Source organism: Euprymna scolopes, chromosome 22 (genome assembly GCF_053919585.1).
Source record: "Euprymna scolopes isolate OS-2025 chromosome 22, ASM5391958v1, whole genome shotgun sequence".
Lineage (NCBI taxonomy): Eukaryota > Metazoa > Mollusca > Cephalopoda > Sepiida > Sepiolidae > Euprymna > Euprymna scolopes.
In genome coordinates, this window is record NC_136503.1 from 105,107,451 (window position 1) to 105,134,840 (window position 27,390).

At 34.0% G+C, this 27,390-nt stretch overlaps 2 protein-coding genes across 2 annotated transcripts; one reads left to right on the forward strand and one right to left on the reverse strand.

The window, feature by feature from the left end:
- The first annotated feature begins 383 nt into the window (after positions 1-383).
- LOC145243602 (histone-lysine N-methyltransferase SETMAR-like) lies at positions 384-5,537 on the forward strand. The gene is made up of 2 exons (XM_080106589.1): positions 384-591; positions 5,195-5,537. Exons 1-2 carry the CDS (start codon positions 505-507, stop codon positions 5,417-5,419), a joined length of 312 nt encoding a protein of 103 aa, XP_079962715.1. The 5' UTR covers positions 384-504; the 3' UTR covers positions 5,420-5,537.
- Positions 1,060-17,771, reverse strand: LOC145243601 (transcription termination factor 3, mitochondrial-like). Its single transcript, XM_080106588.1, has 5 exons — positions 16,903-17,771; positions 9,806-9,971; positions 7,114-7,181; positions 4,516-4,606; positions 1,060-1,459 (listed from the first exon to the last, which is right to left on the reverse strand). Exons 1-5 carry the CDS (start codon positions 17,752-17,754, stop codon positions 1,182-1,184), a joined length of 1,455 nt encoding a protein of 484 aa, XP_079962714.1. The 5' UTR covers positions 17,755-17,771; the 3' UTR covers positions 1,060-1,181.
- Between the last annotated feature and the right edge of the window lie 9,619 nt (positions 17,772-27,390).

The window sequence follows — 27,390 nt, forward strand, 5'->3', positions numbered from 1 at the left end:
CCCCCCCCCCTTAAGTAGACACTTTAAATATCCACACTAACGTACTGTACTTACAATAACCCTTATCCCTGAGTGGCTTCCGGACCTTGATAAGTGGTGACCACCTTGTAAAAAAAAAAAAAAAAAAAAATGCTGGCTTTGATCATGTTAGTTACCTTTAAAAAGACACTGTAGGCAAGTTATATTGTTACTTACACTTTTGATGCTCAAAGGAGGCAAAGGGAATGGAAGGAAGATGGGGGGGGGGGCTTTGCCCCCTTTTTTCGTAAATATTGAAATTGATTTAAAACATGTTTTTTTCACTGACCCTGTTACATGAGTTCAATTTTTTTACATATTAAACTGTTTTGACCTATATATGTGTGTGTTAAGTTTTCTTTTAGTAAAATCTATTATTTTGTCTTTGGCAGCCATTTTTGTAAAGTTGGGGGTGGAATTACCCAGGTTCACCCTACATGTTCACAATAGGAGTAGGAAAAGAATGACCACAGCGCTATATCTCAAATGGAGTACTGTTGTTACATCTTGGTAGGAGCTGCTCGGTGCACTCTATCCTGCCTTAATAGAGTTCAAAACCAGCTTCAAAACCTAGTAAGTGATGCTCTTTTCTCTTCCCTGCAACCTGTTTTCCACGTTGCAAGCCTATCATTATTTTCATGGCAAGTGCTCGTCTGAGCTTCAATCTATGGTCCCTCCTAGCTGGAATTTCACAAAAAATAACTCGACTAGTTACAACCATTAGCAACCATTTCCTCCACTGTCTATATATGCCTAGATCTAAATGCATAAGCCGTTAACAAAGCTTCTTTCCTAGAACTGCCCGCATGTGGAACACTGTTCTGCTGGTTTGCTTCCCAACCAACTACAATATTGAAACCTTCAAGTCCAATGTAAACAAGTTCTTTTTAAACTGTCCGCTTAAATAATCAAATTGTACTAACCTCACACCATTAACGTTTACTACACTACCACCTGACATTCATTAACTTCTATCCTCGAGTGGCCTTCAGACCTTGATAAGTGGTGAAAAATCTCACTTTAAAAATTCAAACAATCTAATCAGAGTTCAATGGCTGACTCAACGGATAATTTTTTTCTTGTTTATTTAGAAAATTAAGACAAAGATTAATATAAAAAGTCATTAAACAGACTTTTTTTCTTTCAAATATAAAAACAAAAAATTACAAGGTTTTCAGAAATTGGTTGAATTCTGCTGTTGAAGATTTTGCAATATCAAAACAAAAGGTTTTATCATCCTGAGAGACGAGAGCTTTAAGTGATACATAGTTCTCCTTAGTGGCATCGTACTGATCACGTTTCATGTGCTTCAAGAATTCATGGCGTTCTTTAATTCGATGCAGTCGCGTTCGGAAGATCTTCGGCCACTTTATCAACTGGGCATGAGTCAGGCCCATCTCGTTGTGGACGTAGACAAATACGTTCGTCAAATTATATTTATCTGCAAAGGAATAAAAAATATGCATAAAAATGGCGTTTCAACATGGTAACAGAAAAAATAAAAATGAAAACAACAAATGATACTGTTTTTCATAATACGTGGACAGATTGAAAAGTCAGGTATGGCTGACCATATATGGAAGGAAAAGGGAAACCATCTATTGTTATGAAACCATCTATTGTTATAAAACCATCTATTGTTATGAAACAAAGCAAAAAATTATAGGTCCTGGATATGACCTGAAACTATATCCGATGGTGAAGCCCCACCTTGTGGGCCTTGGGGAGTGTGGAGCCACCCTTTAATTGCCATTGCTCCCAGGTCCACTCTGACCCGGAGTGGTAGTACCTGTTAGGGTCCCAACTATGGGTTAAATAGAATCTGACTTAAAAAAAAAAAATATACTCCATTAAAAATCGTTCCTCAAAATAACTAGATTTGGCATTAAATAACCTGAAAAAGGTTGATATGTCGTAAAACAAAACCAACCAACCAAAAAATTATAGACAAAGATGACTCAACAAAGAGGCAACATATATACTGAGTGACAATCGATTATTTAGTAGACTTAGTACAGAATTTAACATGATATGGGAACCATCTAATATATAAAAAGGAAAATGTATGTTAGTTTGTGTATGTCTGTGTGTTTTTTTTGTTTTTTTTTTTACATGGAATTCACCACTTATCAAGGCCCAAGGGCCACTCGGGGATAAGAGTTATTGAGATGAGTATTACTTATTAATTTTATTTTATTACGGACCGTTATCCTCATCTTTTTTTAGTTGTTGTCTCACAACGTTTCGACCAACTATTCCTCTGGCCTTCGTCAGGTGGTATCTGCGACGGGATAGGAACTCCGAATCTTCCAACTGCATTCTCGGCAATTACTGCCTTCTATAGTTGTTGTATTTGTATGTCTGCCAAAAACTTTTGACAGACGCATTGGACCATGACAAAAATTGGTATCGTTAGAAAGATCAATCTCTTGGATGAAAAATATCTATAAATTGGCCAAAAAGATTAATTCTGTGCTGGTCAACTGGGCTATTTTTTGCAAGGACGGGTCACTTTTTTTGTCGACATTTTTGCAAATCATACACCTACCAATCTCAGCGTAGGTCTATAAAATGTTATTTTGAAAGCCCGTGACGTCATAAGTCACCGTGGCCGTGACTGTGACAGCTTTTTTTCACCTCCTTTTCCTCTTTCACGTTACATGTTCGGGCCTGCCAACTGCGGCTAATTTTTTTTTTGTGCTCGCATGGGTACTTGTTACAATTTTGATTGAAACAAAAGTTATTTTGATTTTTTTTTCTGGGTGTTGGTTGCTTAATAGCCGTAGTATACCACTTCTCTCCACTCGGGCAATGCCAGGTAGTCATGATAGTCTATAATATAAATTTTAGCTGTCTGTGTGTGTGTTTATGTGCATGTTTGTATGTCCGCAAAAAACTTGTCATCTGCATCGAAGCAGCATGAACGTGGTTCCGTAAAAAGAGCGATCTCTTGAACACATAATATCGAAAAATTATAAAAAAATCATCACTTATTCCATGTAGAAATGTTAATTGTGCATATGCAAACAGTTCATTTGTTGTTTCATTTTAAAAAGCTAAACTTGCAATGTCATTAGATTAGATTAGGTCGTCGTGGTCCGATCGATAACGTGTTCGCTTACGAACGCAAGTTTTGCAAGTTCGTGCCCAGCATGCAGCATTTTTTTTTCAATTTTTTCTTCTCCTATCATTTAAAATTCTCTGCTTTTTTTACGGGCGTCCACAACATGACATTTTTTTTTTCTTTTAATTACGTGATAAGATGGCACCCAAGTCTCGTTTTTCTTTTATTTGTTTAACCATATTTTACAACCGGGCAATGCCAGGCGCCCCTTCCCCAAAGAGTTATCGCGAAGTATAGACAATGGCAATGCCAGGCGCCTCTTCACACCAAAGAGTTATCGCGAAGTATAGACAAACAAAATTATATAGAAATCAGTTAGTTACAACTATTCAGAAAGTTTTATAAAAATCCAAGGCATCAATTTTTTTTTAATAAGCACAAAAGTGTCAATTTTAGCCATTTTAACCCGAAAGGCACCAGAGTTTTCCTGGAAAATCCGTTCTGTTACTTTTTTACTCATACCATGTTTAATGTTTGTGCAAAATTTCAAAAAATTCCAAGGCGTAGTTATTGAGAAAAGTTAGCTAGTTAATTATAGATAACAGATAATATGGTGCTTGTTAAGATAGAGTTGACAAATCAATTTTTTTCAAACTATATCATTTTAAGCAAAAACAATATTACTTACTTAATTGTCATGTCGAAAATAGTAATATATCCAAAAATTATGAAAATTCACTCAATCTAGCGGGTGGATATAGAAAATCAGATTTTTCTTCAGTGAACAAGTTGACCAGAGCCCTTGAACCGGCGCCACCTCTGTTGGGCCCTGGAGAATGCTGCTATGCCTCAACTCACACCTACATTAGTGAACACACAAACATACACAATATTTAAACCTTCTTTATCATCTGCTGATCTTGAAATATTCCCAACCTTTCTCGTTGAACTATATTTCTAATATGAAAAACAATGAACATTGACTCTTATTAAATATAATTTGTATAATTCTGTAATAATTCAATTGCTGTGATCTTCTATTTTTAAACACATAAAATATTTATTTATTTTGTTTTGTTTTATCATATAACGTTTCCCGTCTTTCTCACATTTGATTATAAACCCTGTGAAACTTTTTCAATAAAATCATTTCTCTAAACCGAAAATACTTCACCCAAATCCAAACTGCAAAATGTAACCCTCAGAAAAAGTGATGACTCCCCAAAGTAGGGATCCCCAAACTGGTGACTCCCAAAACTGGCACATCCCTAAAGATCCGCACAAAGGGAAGTTCTGCCTAAGAATAAGATATCTTGGGAGTTGTTGCTAATTTCCTTTGATTAACTAAAGGTTGTAGTTTAAACCCCTGCAGTGGGAAGTACATATTTTTCTTCCTTCTTTGCCCACAAAATAAAATACTGATTTATACTAACTGGAAAGAAAAACCCGTGGAGTGATCAGGAAAATCTTTTGGAGATCAAAATTAGTAAATCCAAGGAACTCCTTCATCTGGAAGTGGATCTCCTGAAAAAATAAAAGGTGGAAATTAAAATGATGATTTTTTTTTTTACAAGAATTAAAAAAGACAAAGAAACATTAAAAGAAAGTTTGAGGAGTTTTTTATTGGTAGCCTCTCCCTGCATAACTATTTTTCAGACCCGTGTGACATCACATGGCCCCACCATGGGGAAAACTGATAGAGGGAAACGATTTTGAAAGTGGATTTATCATATTTTTTTTAGGTTTTCGATTACTTTTTTTATTGTATTTGAAAGATTAAAGCCTAAAGTTAATTCCTAAAAGGAAATAATATTTTTACATGTGAAAAAAAGTTTATAATGAAAAATGTTTTCATGGCGATATTCGGAAACCAACAAGTAAACTAAATTTTGAAGGTAAATTCATTGTAAAAATCTCTTGAAAAATAACAATTAGTTTTCTGGGACAATTTCAAATTAATAAAGGCAAGTTCTTAAATATTGAATTAAAAAAAATTCCTTGCTTACAATGAATAAATACCCCAAAATATCATTTTGAAGTGCGTTTTTTGCTCTATCAAATTGTGATATTCGTTACCATTCTCAATCTTTTTACTTTTTTTTTTCTTTGCAGGCTTTTCAACAGCATCGACAAAATTTAAATCTACACGTTTTCTTATTCCAGTTCAAACTAGGCCGAAAAACTGCTAAGACAGTTCATGATATCAATGATGTGTTTGGCACAGGAACCACTAATGAACGTGTAGAACAACAGTGGTTCAAGAAATTTCGCAATGGTGACAAGAGCCTCGAAGTTGAAAACGGTCACAGCCAGCCGACTGAAGTTGATAACATTTGAAAGCCTAAATTGAAGCCGATCCTCGCAAAACCACATGAGAAGTTGCTGTTGAACTCAAGCTCGACCACTCAACAGTCGTTCATTATTTAAAGCAAATTGGGAAGTCAAAAAAGTTGGATAAATGGGTGCTGCATGAATTGAACGATAATCAAAAAAAATCATTGTTTTGAGGTGTCTTCTATGCTCCTTCTGCACAACAAAAACGACCTATTTCTTGAGTGGATTGTAACGTGTGATGAGAAGTGGATCCTCTATGACAACCGGCAACATTTGGCACAGTGGTTGGATGCCAGAAAAGCTTCACAACACTTCCCGAAGCTGAAATTGCATCACAAAAAGGTTGTGGTGACTGTTTGGTGGTCTGCAGCTGGTCTCATCCATCACAGCTTCTTGAATCCAGGCGAAAAAAATATGGTGAAGAAGTACTGCTGACAAATTGACAAAATGCACCAGAATGTATGTGCCCGAGATTGGTCAATATAAAGGGACCAATTCTCCTCCATGACAACATTCACCCGCATGTTGCTCAACTAACCCTGCAGAACTAATTGGGCTCATGCGGCATATTCACCAGGTCTCTCGCTCAGGGTACCAACTATGGGTTAAATAGAAACAGACTTGAAAACAACAAATATGTTCTATTAAAAAAACTTTTCTTCAAAATCTTTGGATTCGGCATTAAATAACCTGAAAAGGATTGATATGCCGTAAAACAAAAACAACCAACCAACCATCAGAAGTTCCAATGTATGTGCCCGAGATGGGTCAATATGAAGGGACCAATTCTCCTCCATGACAACGCTCGCTCACATGTTGCGCAACTGACCATGCAAAAGCTGAACGAATTGGGCTCCGAGATTCTGCCTCGTCCGCCATATTCACCGGTCCTTTCTCCCACCGATTATCACTTTTTGAAGTATCTCGACAACTTCCTGTGCAAAAAATGTTTCAAAAGCCGAGATGATGCCGAATCGGCCTTTAATGACTTCATCGCTTCCAGAACTCCGGATTTCTATGCTAATGAGATAAATAAACTTGTTTCTCTTTGGCAAAAAAAATGTGTCGATTCTAATGCTTCTCATTTCGATTAATAAAGTTTATTATGAAAGGAGTTATGATCTTTTGAAGATGAATGTCAAAAAGCTACATTATTTTTGCACTAACCTAATAAAGCCATAAAACATAGCTATCTTCATCCTTCAAATTGAGAAATAAAATCGCATAGCTTAAATAGAAATAATTCATAAGTTAAATGAAAACTTCTGTTTTTAAATGCAGATGATGTCGATCATAATAATTAAAAATAAATTAAATTAAATGTAAAATAAATAAATCAATAAAATAAATCAGCTTTATATAATATTTCTAAATAGAATACTTAAAACAATTCTATTACTAATTTGTAATAAAAATTGAAAGCTAATTATTAAAACAGATTTTATTTAATGTAATATGCAAATTAGATAACCTTTTGAATGGTGATTCCTTTTGAATAAATAGTATATAAAGAAATCATGCAGAAATAAAAAAGTATGTGCAAGTCTGTTAAACAGTGTACCTTTTGTATATATTAACCAAATCGTGAACAAACAAGATACAACTTTATTATAATAGATATATGATGTAACAAATATGGAAAAAAATAAAATTAAAATTAATTCATTGTATCCCGGGCAACACTAGTATATACTAACCTTGATTGATTTTGCATTGTAACTGACCAATTTCGGAAGATGACAAACAACTTCACGTACTTGGCTGCCTGAAATCAATGAAAGAGGAAAAATGAGCAAAACAAAATGTAAGGAATACATTTATAAATTCCCCCCTCCTCAAAAAAAAAAAAAAAAATCCTCCTGACGGACAATTAATTTGTTATCCCACTCAAAAAAAAAAAAAAAAAAAAAAAAATTAATTGTCTAAATTACAGCTTTCGACCACATAAATTATAAATCTTTCAAAGCCCGACAAATACTTTTTATTTATTTATTTTTTTTAATTAAAATCGGAATTTTTAGTTATGGAAGGTCTTAATAACTTATAATCTTGTACGTTTCTCCAACTCTCTAAATATTCTAATTTGTTATTTCACTTTTTAATCTTTCTATTTTTTTACAACTATGCATTACATAGACAGGAAAAATAGATTCATGTTTATTTTTTTTTGGGGGGGGGACTTGTCCAGACCCCCCCCCTTATATTAAAAAACAAAATCTGCATAATGTATATCCCCATGATGAAACGAAAACATCATGTTCTTAAAGTCATGTAGATTGATCAAGTAGTTTTGTTTTTAGATAAGAGAGTCAAATTTTATGAATATCGGAGAAGTGACTGTCTCACCTGCCATTTTAAAAAAAAAGTGAAGAAACAAAGGGAGATAACATGAACTGCCCGCCTGTGGAATTTTCTTCCGTTTCTTTGCTTTCCAACTGACTACAATATGGTCGCCTTCAAGTACAACGTGAAAAAATTCTTGATGAAACATCTGATGTAATCCAATTTACCAAATTTCCACACTCATTAACTCTTATCCTCAAGTGGCCCCCAGGCCTTGATAAGTGGTGACCCCTTTGTAAAAAATCAACTGTGCTCATCTGCCATTCTGTCTCCAATAGGATCTTCCAATCACTCAAATACCGGCATGAAAATCAAAACAAAATGTCCCTCTCTATCGCAGCCTATCAATACTTAATGGCTAACTGGGAACACCTCAGATTGTTCATATTAGTTATACTCTTGCATTGCATGTTTAAAAAGGATGCGTTGTCCTCTACTGCATCTGACATTAAATGATTGGTTAACCATTGGCATAGAGCAGAGGTTTGCAACCTTTTTGAGCGTGAGGTCTAAAAAGTTATACTGATTAAAAGGAGGAGGGCCAAACAGCTTTGGCTAAATTGTCATGGAGGACAACAATGTTATTAAATTATTTAGATTCTTAAGACTCCTATTTGTCATTTTCACAACGTTTCAGCCGATGTAACTTCTGACCTTCTTCAAGGTCCGTCGTGCAGCGGTTAGAATACTTGGAAAAAATCAATTGTAAAATGTGATAGAAGGTTGAAGGTTCGATCCTCAGTGTGGCCGACCAAAAAATACAATTGCGAATTACTTAGGACCTCTATGCAGTCAGGGCTAATGAAACGAGAGCATACTACCGCCATGAAATAAATAAAGGGTCTCATTCGAAATTCCGTCCAAATTCCTGAGTTTGACAGAAACATTCCCAAGTTCGATAAGATACACCTGAAGAAGGTTGGAGGTTACATTGATTGAAATGTTGTGAAAATCACGCTCAAGATGAGAACAGTAGTCCAAAGAATCCAAATAATATAAATAATCAATCCACATCCCAAAAATCCATTTATTGTAAATAAATTTTTTGAGCATTTCAAGAAATCAAGTAATAAATACAATTATATCCTATATTACAATGATATAATTTATTTTACTATAGAAATATAGCCTTGTAGGAGATGTCCTTTTCTCTTCCCTGCAACCTCTTTCTCACAGAAGAGATGTTGCGAGTTTGTCTCTGCTTTATCGTTATTTTCATGGCAAGTGCTTGACTGAGCTCCAATCTATGGCCTCCCCTTGCCAAACTTTCACCTGTCTAGCAGAAAATACTATCAATAATTCCCCCCACTCTTTATCTGTGCCTAAACCTAAATTCCATGAACAAAGCTTCTTTCTTAGAAATGCACGCCTATGGAATTGTCTTCCGTTTTCCTGCTTTCCAGCTGACTACAATATGGCTGTCTTCAAGTCTAACGTAAACAAGTTCTTGATGAGCCGTTCCATATAAGTTAACAAATTTACCGAATTTCCATTACTAACGATTACTATATTGTCCAATTTCTACTGTACACTCTTTAACCCTTAGCCTCGAGTGGCCTCTCGGCCTTGATAAGTGGTGATGCCTATGTAAAAAAAAAAAAAAAATATCGAAACAAAAAAAAAGAAATTCAAATGCATCGTGAGTAAGATGGCAGAACAAACAAAATTCACTCAAGGGCTGGATTTAAAAGGTTGTTGACCCCTGTTATAAAAAGCTTCATACCTTCCAAGAAATTTCAACAGAAACCAAACTGCCAACCCTGATACACATGTACATACACATACACACCCACACACAAACATACACACGCACACACACAAAAAACACTAACACGTGTACACACACGCACACAAATACACACATAAACACATGCACAAAGACACACACAAACACACATGCAAAATGCCTTTATATATAAGTAGAGATAGGGATATATTTGTAATTTTTCATTATTTTTGTAAAATGTCTGATGTCCCTCGGATGCTGAGAACATCCTGTATAAACATTCTTTCTACGAACCCAAACACAAAAGAAAAATGATTTACCTGTGAGTTTGAAGAGTTTCTGATAAAACCCGAGTTTTTCATCAATATTTGGAACAGACATTGACAATAAACGTGGTGCTCGGATCAGAATTTGCGGGATGTCCGTCTTTGGGAAATTTTTGGATTTAAAATATTCAATAATGGCTTCTAAGTCTTCAATATTAGCCTGTCATTAAAGAAAGGAAAGAATAGCAAAATTAAGAAAAACGCTTAGGAACATTTTGATTCATACAAAGTGTCCCAAAATTAAGCGCCTATTTTGAACTAGTAATCAAAATAGATGGGAGAAAAGACAGTGCCAAATTTTGTTACTCTGTTTTTATGAGAATTGTTTTATAAATAGAAATTAAAATAGATGGTTGGGTTTAAGGACACTCTGTATTTGATGAAGGACTTAAAATCGCTAAAGCAATACAATATGATACAATACAATATACAATATGATATTAGGTTGTCCGGAAAATAATGACCAATTTTAGAGAAAAAGTAATTATTAATCAAATAGGTGACACTAAACATTGAAATTAGTCAAAGTATGATCCTTGAACAGCCATGCATTTTTGCCATCTATCAACTAGATCATTTATGCCTTGTTGATAAAAATTCTTTGGCTTAGATGCTAAGAAATCTTTGAAAAAAGATTCAACCTCTGCATTAGATCTGAAAGTTTTGTTGCTTAAAAAAGCGGCTAAATGCTTGAAAAAATGGTAGTCTGTGGGCGAAAGATCTGGAGAATAAGGAGGATGTGGTAAAGTTTCATATCCCAAGTCTGTGAGTTTCTACAGTGTCATTCTCGCAACATTAGGCCACGCATTATTGTGGAGCAGGATTGAACCACGCCTATTCACTAATGCAGATCTCAATTTTTGTAAATGATGATGCATTTCTTCGAGTTGATTGCAGTAAACCTCTGCCGTGATGCTCTGATTAGCATCCAGAAAGCTGTAATGAATAGCACCAATTGCACACCACCAAACAGTCAGCATAATCTTCTGTTGGTGAAAATTTGGCTTTGGAAAATGTTTGGGTGGTTCATCACAATCAAGCCATTGACCTGATCGTTTCCGATTATCATAAAGGATCCACTTTTCGTCACAGGTGACCATTCGGTCAAGAAATTGATCATTAATGTTTCGCAAAAAGAGCATCGAACACACTTCAAAACGTCGAGCTTGTTGATTTTCATTGAGCTCATGTGGGACCCATTTGTCGAACTTTTTCACCTTGCCAATTTGCTTCAGATGGTCCGACACTGTTGAACTGCTGACACCAAGTTCCCGAGACATTTCCCTGACACTTTGCCGTGGGTTTTGCTCAACAATGGCTCTCAAATTTTCATTGTCAAGATTAGATGGCCGTCCTCTACCTTCTCCATCTTTAAGGCTCTCATCACCACTACGAAATTTCTGAAACCACCTTCGTACTGTTCTATCACTTGCGATGCCTTCTCCCCATGCCCTATTGATATTTGCAGTTGTTTGAGAAGCATTGTTACCAAGCTTAAACTCATGCAGGAAAAGTAATCGTAAGTCTTCTTTTCTCATATTCCAAATTATGGGCTCATTCGCTCATAAAACGTTTTCTGAAAGAAAAAAGTAAGAAATTATTAAAGAGCACATATAAATCAGTAATCATGTTGATGTTTACCTGAAATATAATAAAAATCCTATGATAAAATCCAATTTCAAAACAGACTTTCTGAAATGGCCATTATTTTCCGGACAACCTAATACAATATATACAATATGATACAATACAATATACAATATATCTGGCGGATTGGAATGCTGTCATGCAGGAGGAGGATACCTTTGCTGATATTGCCCAGCTTCTTGATTTTGTTAGTTACTTTAGCCTGGTTCCAGAAAACTGTGGGCATGACGTTGTCAGCGGAGGGCTGCACTCTTGCGTTCTTTGGAGGTGGTTAGTCCAACTACTTTCACTGCATTGACTGGGCTTTCAATTAGTGTTGGGACAATTAATCGGAATTAGAATCAGGAATCAGAAAAATCGAACTTTTTGGGGTATCGGAATCGATATTGGAATCAGTATCAGAATCGGAAAAATTTGTATTTATTTTCCGATGCCAAAAACGATTCCTTTAATTATCTCTGTTTTTTATTTGATTTTGTTTGAAACAAAATCTTCACTGCTGGTAGTAATAATAAAATAATGAATATTTATTGATTCTAAATTACCAGTCAAACTAAAATCTATAGATCACCCCCCCCCTTCACAAGTGTATTTTCACGTTTGAGCAAAATATCTGCACACTGAACATGTGTTTTTACAGTACTCGGATAAAAATAACACCTTTATTGTAAATATTTTGAGATTTATAAAGAATCGGAATCGGTAATTGTATCGGAACCGGGAAAAATATTAGAATCGTCCCAGCACTAGTTTGGCTATGAAATCCTTCCCATCTCTCTAATCATCTCTCTAAATTTCACGCTTTCCGAGCCATGAAGTTGCTTTTGAAAGGAAAGTGTTTTCCAGATGATGCAACCTTGATTTCCAAAGTCATGTCAAAACGGTCCCCAGAGCTGCATTAAACGATGGGAGAAAATTTTGTTACTCTGCTTTTCCGAGAAGTGGTTTTAACTGCCCTGATGAGTTGTGATACAACGAAACAGTACTATATGTGGATGACAATTAAAGCCCCCCCCCCTCTTTGGGTTGAGCACTTTGTAAATATATTTTCACCCGACGCGTATTTAAGCAATTAAGCGAAGCCCACAATTAATTTGTTTGTAAACAAACTTATGGTTTGAGCACTGTAAGCGACGGGCGGGTGTGGATTTAATACACACTCATGGAGAAATACTTACGGCACTGCTTTGTGGTCCGATAGTTAGAACAGCCGACTGTCAACTCAACAGTTGTAGGTTCGATCCATGGCTGGGGAAAGGTGTATGTCTAGCCGCACTGATGAGTTGTGATACAACAAAACAATATTGACAATAACAATAATAATAAGGATACTAGAAAGCTGCTTGGCTAACGAAAATCTCAATAGAAGATGCGCATATAAAAACGACAAACAACCACAGAATTCGCGCATAAGCCTGAAGAGTCCTAGAGTGGATGAAACGCGGAATATTCAGTGTAGCTTAATTGCCATATACATTTTATAACTTACTAACTAGCTCTACCTACGTATTGAGCACTTTTGAAGTAAATACTTAAAGTTTACGCATAAATCTATACTTTCGTATATTAATTTTATGTGAGTAAATGAAGTAGTTATATATATATATATATATATATATATATATATATATATATACATACATACATACATATATATACATATATTTATATATATATATATTTATATATATATATATTTATATATATATATATATATATATATTTATATATATATATATTTATATACTCATTCCATTTGTGATTTTTTCCAAGGAATTCTGCCTTTTGGATCATTTTGGCCCTTTTGGAACTTACCTGTTGGATTGGAAATTTTTAATTCTACCGTGTTTGGATTTTACCATTCTTGGATTTTTTACCCTTCACAGGACTATCCATTCATGTGAAATCTTTTTATCATTTTTCTTTTACCTCCTATTCCCCTTACCTCACCCTTTTTTTAACCAAGTAAGATCTGTGACTTATCTGTAGTTTCATTAAATACTTTTACATGCAAAATCCGATCCCGCATTTTGCTAATTCCTGCCCTCTGATGAGAAGGAGAGTATTTCAAGATGTTTTTTAACATGTTTTATTAATCATTTGTTCATATTATAAGCTCTATTTCCTTTTCGGTTTTATTGAGCTTTTACATCTGGTTGAGATTACTTTACTTGTAAATATTAACTCTTTAATATTTATAATATATTTTAAGTTTACCATTTTGATTACCTTGGTAAACTTATTGTAATTTATATATATATATATATATATATATATATATATATATATATATATATATATATATATATAAGCATTCATTCTCAGACCTTGGTCTTTGTAATATTCACTCTTAGACAATAATCTTTGTAACATTCACTCTCAAACTTTGGTCGTGGTGACATTCACTCTCAGATATTTACTTTCCATAACATTTCTTCAAATCTTGTAACTTTGTTTGCAACGAGAGAAGTTTCTGGAACATCTGTTATATTCTGGGCATGGCAACCAGTTTCCTAATTAGAAACATCCTCACTCCCACTAGGTACATCCTTCTCAATTAAAGATTTAATTTCAATCCATCTTGACGGGCCTTTCATTGGGTTTTCTGGGTTTGTTGCTGATTTTAATAGACAGAGTTTTCAGCATCATTATCATCTTGGCTGGTGCCGTGGTGCTGTCATTTGAATGTTTTTAATGAAGAGTAAACAGAATCTTTAAACTTTTGCAACCTACACCGAATGGTGTAAGTCATTCAAATAAATATAGCTTTATTAAAAAGTTTTGTTCAAATAATTTTATCAAAACGTTTTGTTTAAAAAATTTTATTAAAAAGTTTTGTTTAAATTATTTTATTAAAAAGTTTTATTTTAATAATTTTATTATAAATTTTTATTTAAATAATTTTATTACAAAATGTTGTTTAAATAGTTTAATTAAAAAATGTTGTTAAAATAATTTTATTAAAAAAATGTTGATTAAATAAAAATAATGTTTCCTAATAAAAAAAAAAATCTTGCCGGACCATTGCCCCCCCCTCCCAACAACTCGTTTTTTTTTAATGTTTGTTTATAGAATGCCGTGTGAAGGACAAGGTCAACCAGTGTTGACCCAAAGCTGTTCGTATAGGTTTGCATATCTGATGGGGTCTTTAAACCCTAACGGATCTAGACTTGAAAACATTTAAACAAAATTCCATCGTATACTTTATGCATCGTGACATTGTTGTTAGATCCAATTACTACAGGGTGACCCCCCCCCCAAAAAAACGGGCCCAACTCTAATTAGACCTCGTTTCTTATTGTTTTGTCCTAATGAAAAGAAACTTTGGTCATAACTAGTTTATTATATCCAAAACATCACATCAAAACACATGGGTCTTTGGCCTTTTTTTTCTCCATTCTACAGCATATGTTCTAGATGGCCTCCATTTAGCTTTTCTTTTTTTGGGTCACCCTATATATATATATATATATATATATATATATATATATATATATATATATATATTACACAAAGAGCATCGCTTAATATGCTAATGATAATTTGTATATCACTTCCCAATATGCTCAACCCAAGTTAGGGAGCAATATAGTCACGCACATTCAGTACTGTTTCGCTGTTTCACAGTTCATCAGTGCGGCTTGACAAGCAACTACCTCAAACCAGGATCGAAACCCGACCGTCCAAACAACAGCCGGAGCTTCTAACCATTGCGTTATTCAGCTGCTACTGTTGCTTATATACATATATATATTTACAAGGTGACCCCCCCCCAAAAAAAATGGGCCCCAACTCTAATTAGGCCCTGTTTCTTAGTTTTTTGTCCGAATGAAATGAAACTTTGGTCATAACTAGTTTATTATATTTAAAACATCACATCAAAACACTAGGGTCTTTTGCCTTTTTTTTCTCCATTAGACAGCATATGTTCTAGATGGCCTCCATTTAGCTTTTGTTTTTTTTTTTTTTGGTCACCCTGTATATATATATATATATATATATATATATATATACAGGGTGACCAAAAAAAAAAATATATATATATATATATATATATATATATATATATACAGGGTGACCAAAAAAAAAAAAAATATATATATATATACAGGGTGACCAAAAAAAAAAAAAAATATATATATATATATATATATATATATATATATATATATATATATATACAGGGTGACCAAAAAAAAAAATATATATATATATATATATATATATATATACAGGGTGACCAAAAAAAAAAAAAAAAAAAAAATATATATATATATATATATATATATACAGGGTGACCAAAAAAAAAAAATATATATATATATATATATATATATATATATACAGGGTGACCAAAAAAAAAAAAAAAAAAATATATATATATATATATACAGGGTGACCAAAAAAAAAAAATATATATATATATATATATATATATACAGGGTGACCAAAATATATATATATATATATATATATATATATATATATATATATATATATATATATATACAGGGTGACCAAAAAAAAAAAATATATATATATATATATATATATATATATACAGGGTGACCAAAAAGAAAATATATATATATATATATATATATATATATATATACAGGGTGACCAAAAAAAAAAAAAAAATATATATATATATATATATATATATATATATATATATATATACAGGGTGACCAAAAAAAAAATATATATATATATATATATATATATACAGGGTGACCAAAAAAAATAAAAAAAAATATATAATGATATATATATACAGGGTGACCAAAAAAAAAAAATATATATATATATATATACACACACATACATATATATATATATATATATTCACACATACAGTGATGCTTTACAGTTGTGTAGTATTCCAGTCGAATCCGGATAGTTTCTCAGTTGGCTGATAAAACCAAACTGATGTAAAATGACGTTAATACCTTCCCTGATTGTTTCAAGTAATCGAACTCCTGTATGCGTGACATTCTTTGTTCAATTTACAGTCGACCAATAATAAGAACAGTTGCGCATGACGGAAACAGCTGAAGTCTTGTGTACATTAGATGTAGTAGTGTATAAAGTTGACCTGTCTCCTTTTTGCTGAAGCCGGCTTCTCTTTTCCTTGTAACCAATGAATCGGACCCACGAATTTGATTTTAATGGGTACTCTAGGAAATTTTAATTTTTTAAACTTTTTTTTAGTAAATTTTAATGGCTTTTTTAAAAGTAAATTTTGATTGGTTTTCTAATAAATTTTAGTTAAAATTTTTCTGATAAAGTTTAATGGGTTTTCTGGTAAATTTGTTTTTTCGGGGGGTTGTAGACACAATCCTAAATAGTAACGACTTACGTCCAAGCGGCAATATGGCTTTTTTGGCGTGAAAAAAGTAAAAAAAAAACAACAAGAAGAATTTAATGAGAATCATACATACTTTAAAGATAAAAGGATTCTTTGTGATGATCACGGCAAGCTGGTCGCTCGGAACTCCGACGTCCTTCAAGAAGAGCAAATAAGGTTTGACATCCGATTCAAAATCGAGTTTGAGGATAAGATTAGCAGCTTCATTGAACTTCTCGATGCGCGACAAATCAACACCGAGGCTGATCAATTGTTTGAGGGTCTCGGATTCACTAACATAAACGGTTAGATTAGAGGAGGTTGCCATGTCGGTATATCGGCTCCGATTCAATTCTATCGTTGCTTCTTCAGCTTCCGAAGGTGACATGACCTCTGAATCTCTAATAATGGTAGATATTTTATCACTTTCAAAAAAAGGTCTGGAAATTTCTCGGGTGTCTTTGAAATTGGCTGGTTCTCTGCTGGAATCAATACTAAGTGATAGCTTGCGATGAGACGTTTCAGCATCATTAGATTGGAACGCTTCAGGTTGTGCCTCAGCATATTCTGTTTTGTGGCTGGGGTCTTTTATTTGAAATGTCGTACAGCTGTCACTTTTAATCGCCTCTGGTAATAAATCGGAGCGATTTTCATGCTCAGCTGTTTTTAATTCAGGCACCGTCGTCTTATCAAATTGTTTGATGGTGCTGACAAGTTTCCTGTAATAATCATAATGTTCTTTAGGGTCTCGTCTTTTATGGAGAATGCTTTCATTTTCCGATGGAATTTCTGCTTCTTCTACTAAAGAGGGGGATTCTTCTTTATTGTGGCATTGAAAAGCCGACAGAGACACGGGACGTAGACCATATTTGTAAAGGCTTTGGTAAACAGTTAGCACTGTTCTTTGCTTTTGACGAAGGACAACCAGTAAACACCTCAAAGACATTGTGACGGACCTAGAAATATAAGAAATGAAATAAGCATGAAAACTTGTAATTTATAAAGAATTTCATATAATAATTTGGAAATTAAACACTAAGACAAATCTATATATATAAAAACGAAAATGTGTGTGTGTGTGTGTGCACACTTTTTGTGTATGTCCACTATCACTTACAAGTGTTTATATACACCCTAGATAATAATATTTACAATTTGCGAACGCGCGTCGCGTCTAGATTTATTTACATCGAAATTTTACACGATTCTTGCTATTTCGGCCGTCTCATGTTGATTCGGCTTTTTCGTATAAAATCGAAACTGATGTGAAACTAGGGAGAACTTCTCAATGTTTGGTCAATGTCAGTTTTCACCGTCATATCAGACAATTGCTTTCATTTGGATACTCCCCTAATAAAGGGGGAGCTAGTTTTAAAGTTGGGTAAAAACAAAAACCCAAAACAACTACCTTGCAGTTAAAATTCACTGCGGAAACATTAAGTGCGTTTGACCTCATTAAACACGCACATCACTTTTTAATGATTTTATTTCACACATTCTTAATTCTCTGCCATCGTAGTGTGGTAGGAATCCATCAGCCTATTAACCTCAAGGGTTCGGGTTCGAGCCTAACTGCCTACCAAAACTTTTTTTTTTCTTAACACTGGGTACCCCACCCCTCGCTAGTAAAGATATAAAATAAATTATCTATATATATAAAAGCGAAAATGTGTGTATGTATGTATGTGTGTTCGCTTATTGTGTATGTCTGTAAAAGGTTTTTTCCGTTGGACTTTTCGGTCGGCTCATTCCTTCTTAAAACTTTTTATATCACATCTAAATGATAATATATATGAGTTACGAATGGGGTTCGCCTATCTATTCAATTTGTCCGACTTTCACGTTTTATTTTTTCCAGTCAATGTCGACTTCGTCATATCAGACAGGGGAGCGAGTTTTTAAAAACAAACAAACCGATTTATTGACCTCATTAAAAACTGTCCCGCACAAAATGCTAACTGCTGAATACCTATCGCCGTCACGTCAATCAAAAACGCGCACCTGTTTTTTTTTCACATTTTACTATTTTCCAACTGCGCGTTGTCAAGGCTTTGTTTTTTTTTTCACGGGCACCTGTTTTTTTCACACACACCTGCAAACACCCGGGCAACGCTGGGTACCCCTCGCTAGTATATATATAAAAGGCAAAATGTATGTGTTTTTGTATGTCTCACAAAAACTTTCGACACAGGTGACGGATTTTCACGATATTCATATCATTTTGAAGCTCGACCCTTCGGACGACAAATATCGAAAAATTGGCTAAAAACATTAATTCCTTCACTCTCAACTGGGAACATTTCCACAGGGAGCGGTAGCAAAAAATCGTTCCTTCATGACAAGTTAGCCATATACACATGTGCAAAAAACGGTCTTTCTTGAATCATTTTAACTATTAAAAAAACGACCCAATTTTGCTGACGTGCTCATAGCTCAGTCACTTAAGGAGCAGCGTCGTTATTTTAAGATTACACGTTCAAACCGAGATGTAAGATCTTTTTTTTTTTTTTTAATTTTTAAAGTTTTAATATTGGAGCAGGGTTATTTATGTCATTTTTTTCGTGTTTTTTTCCATCACGTTAGCTGTTTTTTTTTTGTTTTTGTCTTTCTGATTTTTTTAAGAAGTTTTAAAATCGTTCGCTTACATGTTCGGTTTTTTTTTTCATCACGTTCGCTGTTTTTTTTTGTTTTTGTTTTTCTGATTTTTTTAAGAAGTTTTAAAATCGTTCGCTTACACGTTCGTTTTTTTTTTTTTTTCATCAGGTTCACTGCTTTTTTTTGTTTTTCTGATTTTTTAAAGAAGTTTTTTAGCTTACACGTTCGTTTTTTTTTTTTCATCAGGTTCACTGCTTTTTTTTGTTTTTCTGATTTTTTAAAGAAGTTTTTTAGCTTACACGTTCGGTTTTTTTTTTTTTCATCAGGTTCACTGCTTTTTTTTGTTTTTCTGATTTTTTAAAGAAGTTTTTTAGCTTACACGTTCGTTTTTTTTTTTACTTTCGCTTATTCTTTATTTTCCATTTTGTTTTTATTTACCCCTACAACACACCTCCAAACACTCGCTAGTCTAAAGTTGGGTTTTCTTTTTATTAAAAGCCTACTGTTTCTATTTAAAAATTATCAAAATAAACTTTTTAATATACTGTTATGGATATGCAAACGGCGTGAAAGTTAACCAATTTGCAAATTCCTTTAAAAACGAGCATTAATTAATTACTTATTCAATTTTTTTTATGGTTTCTTTTGCATAGAATTTAAGACCGAAAATGTACTAGCACAAAGAAATATTTTTATATTTATCTATCTATCTATCTATATATATAAGTGACTGTGTCTGTGTGTGTAAAAAGTCTCTATCTGGGCAAAAATTGCTTCTAAGGGGCTAAAATTGAAAACAAAACAGTTCATTTTAGCAGGGTAAATTGAATAAAACATATCTCCTACTGTTACTTTTGCACAAAACTAAACATTCATAGTTCAAAGTCACTTAATTTTCAACCTTTCATATCCATCTGTCGGTAGGTCAGACAGTAACGACTGTGGAGAGATAAATAACGACTAAGGCTGGAGTGCTAAATATTCTGATTCTAGCGTCATATTTTGTTATAACTTTTGAAATCATTACGCTATATTGAATAATCAATAAAGAATTAACTTGGCCATTTTACAATTGACAGCCTAGAGAGTGGAAATGCATTTCTCCACTGATAATGAATGATGCACTCGGAAGGACCATTCACAGTTAAAAAAAAAAACAATCAGGTAAATAAAAAATATTATTGAATTGTTTGAAATTTATCACAAATATATTTCAGAGGTATACTCCATCTTCAGTGTGTTGTTTTGTTTCTTTTTTTTCCATTTCTTCTTCCTTGCTATGTTGTAAATTTGGAGAAAGGAGTTTGTTTGTAAAGAGCCGTGCATTGTTTCTAGTGGTTGTATTTTGAAATGTTTGAATTGTGCGTAGGCAACGCGAGAATAACATCAAGGATGAGATGAGGGTTCATATAGAAACGTTGTTTTAATTTGAATAAATTAAAATACGCATCAAGTTACAAAGTAATATTAGGAAAACAAATATTTTACTTGTTTGAAATTTATCACAAATATATTTCAGAGGTATACTCCATCTTCAGTGTGTTGTTTTGTTCCTTTTTTTTTCCTTTTCTTCTTTCTTGCCATGTTGTAAATTTGGAGAAAGGAGTCTATTTGTAAAGAGCCGAACATTGTTTATTTTATTATTGAATTAATTATCTTCTCATAACGACTGTACATTCCTGCATTGTAAGACTTTAAAAACACCTTATATATATATATATATATATATATATATATATATATATATATATATATATATATATATATATATATATATATATATATACTCAGAATTTCCATTTATATTATTGCTCTATCTCGCATATTGAGCTTTCTTTATCTGCTTAAGATTGTCTTATAAATATTGATACTAATATTTATTTGGACTTTATGTTTACAGTAATACACAATCCTACGGCATTTCAGTATTTCATATATATATATAAGGAGTTAAAATAAAAAGAATAAGATCGATTCTTTAAGAGGAGACTTATCGGGACAATGCAAAGCTCAACAAACAGTTTCGGAGCTCATATAGAGTATCAATAAAACAAGAAAACAACAATATAAAAACGTATACAGATTTATTCGTTTATTAAATAAGGATGATACACCAATTAGGGGTGTAAAATATTTAAAACTATATCATGGTATTTCGAAGCCTAATGCTTCTCATCAGAAGAGGAGAGAAAATGCTAAGTAACATAACAGGTATGTGACGTCTAGCGATAGTTACATAAAAAGTGAAATAATTGTGCAGCGAGAGGAGAATATAGAAACTGTTTGGGAGGGGGAAATGAGAGAAATAAGACCGTTTTACTTATCCTACACCCCTAATCGGATAAGGGTTAAAGTGTGTACAGTAGTCAATGGGACAATATCATAGTAATCGTTAGAAGTGTAAATTTGGTAAATTGGATTACTTAAGAGGAACGGCTCATCAAGGACTTGTTTGCATTGGACTTGAAGACGACGAAATAAAAATATAAAGTTGAAAGAACTAACGAAAAATATCATTTTAACGATGCCTTTCAAATCGTAAACTGCCTTTTTACATTTTTTTACATTTTTCGAAGATAATAAAAAGTGTAAAAAAAAGCAAACCTTTAGAATCCTAAAAAGATCTCCCGGGAGCATTTTTGCAACATGAAAAATATACAAACCAAAATAAAGAGAGGAGGCAACCCTACTCCAAAATATGGTTTATTACATCGCCTAAAAAAAAGAAGAATCGGGGGCTCCAATAATACGATAATTTGGTGGGGAAGTAAATTGTTTTCTTTTTTCTAACTTGATTGTAAAAAGTTTTTATTGCTAACATTTATTTTCATGAACTCTAACCACACCTCACAACCCTAATCCGGCCGGTCGGTAAAAAAGTTTTTATTTTTTAAAATTTTGTTGAAACCGACAACACACATACGCACGCACGTACACACATACACACACACACACACACACACACACACGCACGCACACATAAGCATCGCTTCCGTGTTCTCTGCACTGCACGTGCCGGGGTCAAACAGAAGTTAAATGATCAATTAAAAATGGCTCGAATAAGTTGTGTCTGAACTTTTTATTCTATGAAACTTAAGATTAATAAAACGAAATAATCGTGACCCGTGGAAATTCCACGGCGAATATTTCGCATTCAATAAGAACAAAACGAAAAAGTAGTTAACAAATAAATATATAAGAAAATGAATGTTACCAAAGACAAGATAAGTTACCCTTCTACCTACCTAGATCACATTTTTGTTGTTTTAACTTATTTTAAAACGTTTATTTAACACAAACAAAAGTAGCGCACAGTTTTAAGTTAGAACAATAAAGATGACATTTTACAGACATCTTGTGAGACTCGATAATCGCTCCAAACTCGAAAATTAAGCAAAATACTGGTAGCAACACATCCAATAAATGTCAGCAAACGATCGAACATGTTTTCTTTTTCACATTAGCGAAACTCTTATCAGAGCAAAAGCGAAAATGAGGAGCAAACACAAATGAAGAAGTCGGTTTTTATCGTTGAGCACAAAAACAAAAACAAAAAGAGTATCTAATCTAATAGGCCCCGTGCTATAGGTCAATCTCCAAAGTCTGTCCCATCGCCTCAGTGTTGCATCCCCGTTTACAAGTACTTTAATGGGATGTGCTCTGATGACCCCATAGCACTTATACCAGTGCCAGGAAAACTTGTCCCGGGAAAACTCGTCTCCGGAAAAACCGTACCCGGAAAACTCGTACTGTTCAGTTTGTTCAGGTATGCTGAAAACGAATATCGCTAGGAAAATTAGCAGAGAAAAATAGTTTTGGAGTTAGTTTTATTAATGCGTGTATTGTGAAATGTAAATCACTGGCGACCATGTTTGAACAGGCGGCATATGAAAGGGGCAAACCCTCAGTTTGTTCAGGTATGCTGAAAACGAATATCGCAATGGAAAATTAGCATAGTCTTACTATAGATTCACCATCAAAGTATTGAAATGTTTTTATTTTATTTTACAAAGGAATCACTGCCTATCAAGCCCCAGAGACCACTCGAGGGGTTAAAGAGTGTACAGTAGTCGATGGGACAATATCATAGTAATCGTTAGAAGTGTAAATTTGGTAAATCAGATTACTTAAGATGAACGGCTTATCAAGAACTTGTTTACATTCGACTTGAAGAGGACGAATAAAAACTATACAGCTGAAAGAACTCGCGAAAACTATCATTTTAACGATGCCTTTCAAATCGTAAACTGCTTGTTTACATTTGTGTACAGTTTTCGAAGATAATAAAAAGTGTAAAAAAAAAAGCAAACCTTTAGAATCCTAAAAAGATCTCCCGGAAGCATTTTTGCAACATGAAAAACATACAAACCAAAATAAAGAGAGGAGGCACCCTACTCCAAAATATGGTTTATTACATCGCTTAAAAAAGAAGAATCTTAATTTAGACGCTCCAATAATTAATTGGGTGGGGGAAGCAAATGGTTTTCTTTTTTCTAACTTGGTTTTAAAAAGTTTTTATTGCTAACATTTATTTTCATGAACTCTAACCACACCTCACAACCCTAATCCGGCCGGTCGGTAAAAAAGTTTTTATTTTTTTAAATTTTGTTGAAACCGACAACACACATACGCACGCACGTACACACATACACACACACACACACACACACACACACACACACACACACGCACGCACGCACGCACGCACACGCTTCTTGTCACCAAGCTGAAGAAGAGAGAAAGTGGGGGAAGGAGAGAAAGGGTCGTGTTCTCTGCACTGCACGTGCCGGGGTCAAACAGAAGTTAAATGAAATCGATTATAAATGGCTCGAATAAGTTGTGTCTGAACTTTTTATTCTATGAAACTTAAGATTAATAAAACGAAATAATCGTGACCCGTGGAAATTCCACGGCGAATATTTCGCATTCAATAAGAACAAAACGAAAAAGTAGTTAACAAATAAATATATAAGAAAATGAATGTTACCAAAGGCAAGATAAGTTACTTTTCTACCTACCTAGATCACATTTTTGTTGTTTTAACTCATTTTAAAACGTTTATTTAACACAAACAAAAGTAGCGCACAGTGTTAAGTTAGAATAATAAAGAAGTGTCTGACATTTTACAGACATCTTGTGAGACTCGATAATCGCTCCAAACTCGAAAATTAAGCAAAATACTGGTAGCAACACATCCAATAAATGTCAGCAAACGTTCGAACATGTTTTCTTTTTCACATTAGCGAAACTCTTATCAGAGCAAAAGCGAAAATGAGAAGCAAACACAAATGAAGAAGTCGGTTTTTATCGTTGAGCACAAAAACAAAAACAAAAAGAGTATCTAATCTAATAGGCCCCGTGCTATAGGTCAATCTCCAAAGTCTGTCCCATCGCCTCAGTGTTGCATCCCTGTTTACAAGTACTTTAATGGGATGTGCTCTGATGAACCAATAGCACTTATACCAGTGGCCGGAAAACATGTACCGGGAAAACTCGTCTCTGGAAAAACCGTACCCGGAAAACTTGTATCGTTCAGTTTGTCCAGGCATGCTGAAAACGAATATCGCAAGGAAAATTAGCACAGACAAATAGTTTTAGAGCTAGTTTTATTAATGCGTGTATTTTGAAATGTAAATCACTGGCGACCATGTTTGAACGGGGGGCAAATGAAAGGGGGCAACCCTCAGTTTGTTCAGGTATGCTGAAAACGAATATCACAAGGAAAATTAGCACAGACAGACTAATAGTTTTCGAGATAGTAATGCTTGTATTTTGAAATGTAAATCACTGGCGACCATGTTTGAACAGGCGGCATATGAAAGGGGCCAACCCTAAGTTTGTTCAGGTATGCTTAAAACGAATATTGCAAGGAGAATTAGAAGAGACAGACAGACTACTAGTTTTGGAGCTAGTTTTATTAATGCGTGTATTTTGAAATGTACATTAGTTGTTACCATGTTTGAACAGGCGGCATATGAAAGGGGCCAATCCTCAGTTTGTTCAGGTATGCTGGAAACGAATATCGCAAGGAAAATTAGCACAGACAGACTACTAGTTTTGTAGCTAGTTTTATTAATGCGTGTATTTTGAAATGTACATTAGTTGTTACCATGTTTGAACAGGCGGCATATGAAAGGGGCAAAACCTCAGTTTCTTCAGGTATGCTGGAAACGAATATCGCAAGGAAAATTAGCACAGACAGACTACTAGTTTTGTAGCTAGTTTTATTAATGCGTGTATTTTGAAATGTACATTAGTTGTTACCATGTTTGAACAGGCGGCATATGAAAGGGGCAAAACCTCAGTTTCTTCAGGTATGCTGGAAACGAATATCGCAAGGAAAATTAGCACAGACAGACTACTAGTTTTGTAGCTAGTTTTATTAATGCGTGTATTTGGAAATGTAAATCACTGTCGACCATGTTTGAACAGGCGGCATATGAAAGGGGCAAAACCTCAGTTTCTTCAGGTATGCTGGAAACGAATATCGCAAGGAAAATTAGCACAGACAGACTACTAGTTTTGTAGCTAGTTTTATTAATGCGTGTATTTGGAAATGTAAATCACTGTCGACCATGTTTGAACAGGCGGCATATGAAAGGGGCAAAACCTCAGTTTCTTCAGGTATGCTGGAAACGAATATCGCAAGGAAAATTAGCACAGACAGACTACTAGTTTTGTAGCTAGTTTTATTAATGCGTGTATTTGGAAATGTAAATCACTGTCGACCATGTTTGAACAGGCGGCATATGAAAGGGGCAAAACCTCAGTTTCTTCAGGTATGCTGGAAACGAATATCGCAAGGAAAATTAGCAGTGAAGGACAGACTACTAGTTTTGTAGCTAGTTTTATTAATGCGTGTATTTGGAAATGTAAATCACTGTCGACCATGTTTGAACAGGCGGCATATGAAAGGGGCAAAACCTCAGTTTCTTCAGGTATGCTGGAAACGAATATCGCAAGGAAAATTAGCAGAGACAGACAGACTACTAGTTTTGTAGCTAGTTTTATTAATGCGTGTATTTGGAAATGTAAATCACTGTCGACCATGTTTGAACAGGCGGCATATGAAAGGGGCAAAACCTCAGTTTCTTCAGGTATGCTGGAAACGAATATCGCAAGGAAAATTAGCAGTGAAGGACAGACTACTAGTTTTGGAGCTAGTTTTATTAATGCGTGTATTTTGAAATGTACATTAGTGGTTACTGGTTACCATGTTTGAACAGGCGGCATATGAAAGGGGCCAATCCTCAGTTTGTTCAGGTATGCTGGAAACGAATATCGCAAGGAAAATTAGCACAGACAGACAGACAAATCGTTTTCGAGATATTAATGCGTGTATTTTGAAATGTAAAGTAAAATAGATGGCCCATCAAGCCAGGAATAAATTAATGACAGTTTAAAGGCTTCAAAATCGCTTTCGAATTGTCTATGACATAATCGTGATTTTCTCATAAAATTCAACATCAACTGTCGATTTATTCGTCGCATTAACTCGCATCCTAGACTTGATTTAACCCGTAAGTGTCGACTCATAAATCAATCGAAATATATACATAAAAAAAAAAATTATTAGGATTATTTTTTATTAATAGTAAATTACTGTTTCTTAAATTTCAAATCTATATAAAAACACGAACTTAATTTTCCGTTTCAGCGTATATTTTGTAAATTTAAATCCAGCCGAGAATGGTTTATGTAAGATTACTTGCATGGGGTAAATGTGGTATTTTGGTGATTGTTGGCTAAAGGTGGCGGGCAAACTCCGAAAGTACTTGGACGAATTGGTATGCAGGTGTCCAGTTATGAGATGGATCGTTAGAAGATCTTTCTCCCTCCTCCGGGGTCCCGCAGCGTAAGGAAAGGTGACTGTAGCTGAGGGTACACATCTAATTATATATCGCTTAAAATATATTGACAACTAAACATGGGAAAAGCAGTGTTGAGTCTTAAGTTAGAACAAGACAAAATGGCTGACATTAGACGG